A 2349-nucleotide genomic window follows, 5' to 3' on the forward strand; every position below is an offset into this window, starting at 1 on the left:
TTGATTAAGGTACAAATACAGGCAGGTCGTTACTATCTCTAGAGCCAGGGAGACAGACTAGAGGCTGTCAGAAAGCTGGGGTGTATCCTCCCACCCACACCTGCTCCCCTTCAGACCAAATCCAAATGAAATGCAGCTTACTCTTAGATGGTTTAGATTTGAGTCTCTGCCTTTGCCACTTTTAAGCAAGCGAATTCTTTTGAAAGATACAGTTACTCTTATGATCCACTAAACAAGCAGCTTATAGAAACCCGTGTGAATAGCATTTATTAGCAACACTCAGAAGTAAACCAATTCCGACATTAAATAAGCACGAACAGAGATCTTCCAGCTCAGAGTTCTGCCAAAGGTGCTGGGGAAATCATATTATAGAATATCACGATAAATTATATAAATTATATACTTTTAAAAAGACAGTCTATTTCCATTAACTCAACAGCATAATAAATAGATAAATAACAAACAGTTGATTGCCATTAGAAAAATGTGGTCTTTAAATTACATTTACATTATAGGTATTTACACGTACAATATGCACAAAGACACAGCCGGCCCGGTGCGAGCTTTCTCAGGACACAAACTCAAAGGGTGGTTCGTTCTCTATGTTGTCAAAAGATTTACTGTTGAGTTTTCTGGGGTCCTCTGGGGTCCACACTTTAGCTGTACGAATAATATTTTGTTCTTTGAGCTGTTTTTCATCAGCCCAGGAAAGGGAGTGCCCTGCAAGAGGAGGGAGGCCGTAGTCCGGGTCGCTGGGGGAGGGCGAACCTGGAAAGGAAAAGAAAAAAACATTGTGACTATCCAGACATATTCCCAGAACTTACCCATGGTGCTTTAGGGCCCCCTCTCCATCCCACAAACTCTCAACGTCTGGTCCCTGGAACCCAAGAAGAGGTATGTGCCTGGCGAGGACGTTCGTCCTTGGTCAAATATCAGGAAACAGAAAGATCACACTCCTGGTTCCTATGGTCCTACCTACGGTCTATCCTCATCAGTCAGTCCCTGGGCCAGACTGCCCAAGATTCTATTTCTGTTCCCATTCCCTGAGCTGAGTCGCTGAGATACAGACGCACTTACGGGTGCCTCGATGGCAGATGATGACCTTCTGGGCCTGGTTACCTGGGCTGTCCCCTCCGAGGTGCCGGCTGCCACCTGGGCCCCCGCAACCACCTGTGCCACTCCCGCGCAGTGGCAAGTCGGCTTGCACCAGCTCGCTGAGGAAGTTAATGTAGCCTATGGCTAAGCGCAGCGTGTCTACCTTGGAGAGGCGCTTTTCGTAGGGCAGCGTGGGGATGTGCGAACGCAGCCCCTCGAAGGCGTCGTTAATAGACTGCATGCGGCGCCGCTCTCGCACGTTGGCCGCTTGTCGCAGCTGCTGCAGCTCTGCCTCGGAGCGCACGCGTCGCCGCCGCCTTGCGGCCGCCGCCGCCGCTGCCGCTGCCCCGTTCAAACCACGGAGCCGCGTACCGGGGGACAGCACCGCGGTGCAAGGGTAGGCGAGACAGGAGGGCGGTGAGCCGGGCGAGTAGGGGAAGGCACCAAGAGGCGCCCCTGCATCGCAGCAATAGCTGCCGCTGTCCTCGGGCTCGCCAGGGTCCCCCAAAGGCGGCGGGGCGAGCGCGTGCGGGGCCGCCGAGGGCGCAGGTTGCAGCAGCAGGCACGCCCCGTCGCGGTAGCAGTATTCGTGCAGCTGGTGACTGAGGAACTCTACCTCCGCCTGCTCATCCCCCAGCAGCTCGTCGCCGTCCTCCAGTGGGTCCCGAGAGGACTGATCGGTGAAGAAATCTTCCTCATCGAAGTAAGAGGACGGGAAGGTGTCCAGGGCCCCGGGAAAATGCTCCAGGAGCACGGCGTCCATGCCGTCCGCCACTGAGGCCTGAAGGGACTGATGGGCTGCTCCGGGTGACGCTTTGTGCGTGATCCGTGGCAGTTCGGGTAGGTCCCGCAGCCCCTCCCTCGTGGGGTTGGCGTTGGAGATGGCGAGGCGCCACGGGTCCCCGCCCCGGGGCCTCCCTGGAGTGCGCGGCGGCCCCTGGCTCTGGCTGGCTCTGGGGATGCACTGGGGAGGGCTGGGACCCGCTTGCTGGAGTTGAGGGCCGGCACGCGAGGATTCTTATAACTACATCCACAGGCGCGTGCCAGGGACCCCGCGCGCCAACCAATCAGAGCGCGGGGCGCGAACGGGGAGGGGACCCGCAGGAAAGGCAGCGGCACAGACACTGTCCTCAGTTCCCAGCCAGTGCGGCAGAACGAGGTGCAACTCCTCTGGCTCCGGAACGTGCCCAGCGTTCAGCTCCCAGGCCACCCTACAGCCCACCACGCCCGCCTCCGGTCCTTCCGCAGCGCTGC

General features: G+C 56.9%; 1 protein-coding gene across 1 annotated transcript; it reads right to left on the minus strand.

Moving 5' to 3' along the window:
- Positions 1-249: 249 nt before the first annotated feature.
- Positions 250-2085, minus strand: Ptf1a (pancreas associated transcription factor 1a). The gene is made up of 2 exons (XM_032885294.1): positions 1078-2085; positions 250-768 (listed from the first exon to the last, which is right to left on the minus strand). Exons 1-2 carry the CDS (start codon positions 1856-1858, stop codon positions 569-571), a joined length of 981 nt encoding a protein of 326 aa, XP_032741185.1. The 5' UTR covers positions 1859-2085; the 3' UTR covers positions 250-568.
- Between the last annotated feature and the right edge of the window lie 264 nt (positions 2086-2349).

Source organism: Rattus rattus, chromosome 14, assembly GCF_011064425.1.
Source record: "Rattus rattus isolate New Zealand chromosome 14, Rrattus_CSIRO_v1, whole genome shotgun sequence".
Taxonomy (NCBI): Eukaryota; Metazoa; Chordata; class Mammalia; order Rodentia; family Muridae; genus Rattus; species Rattus rattus.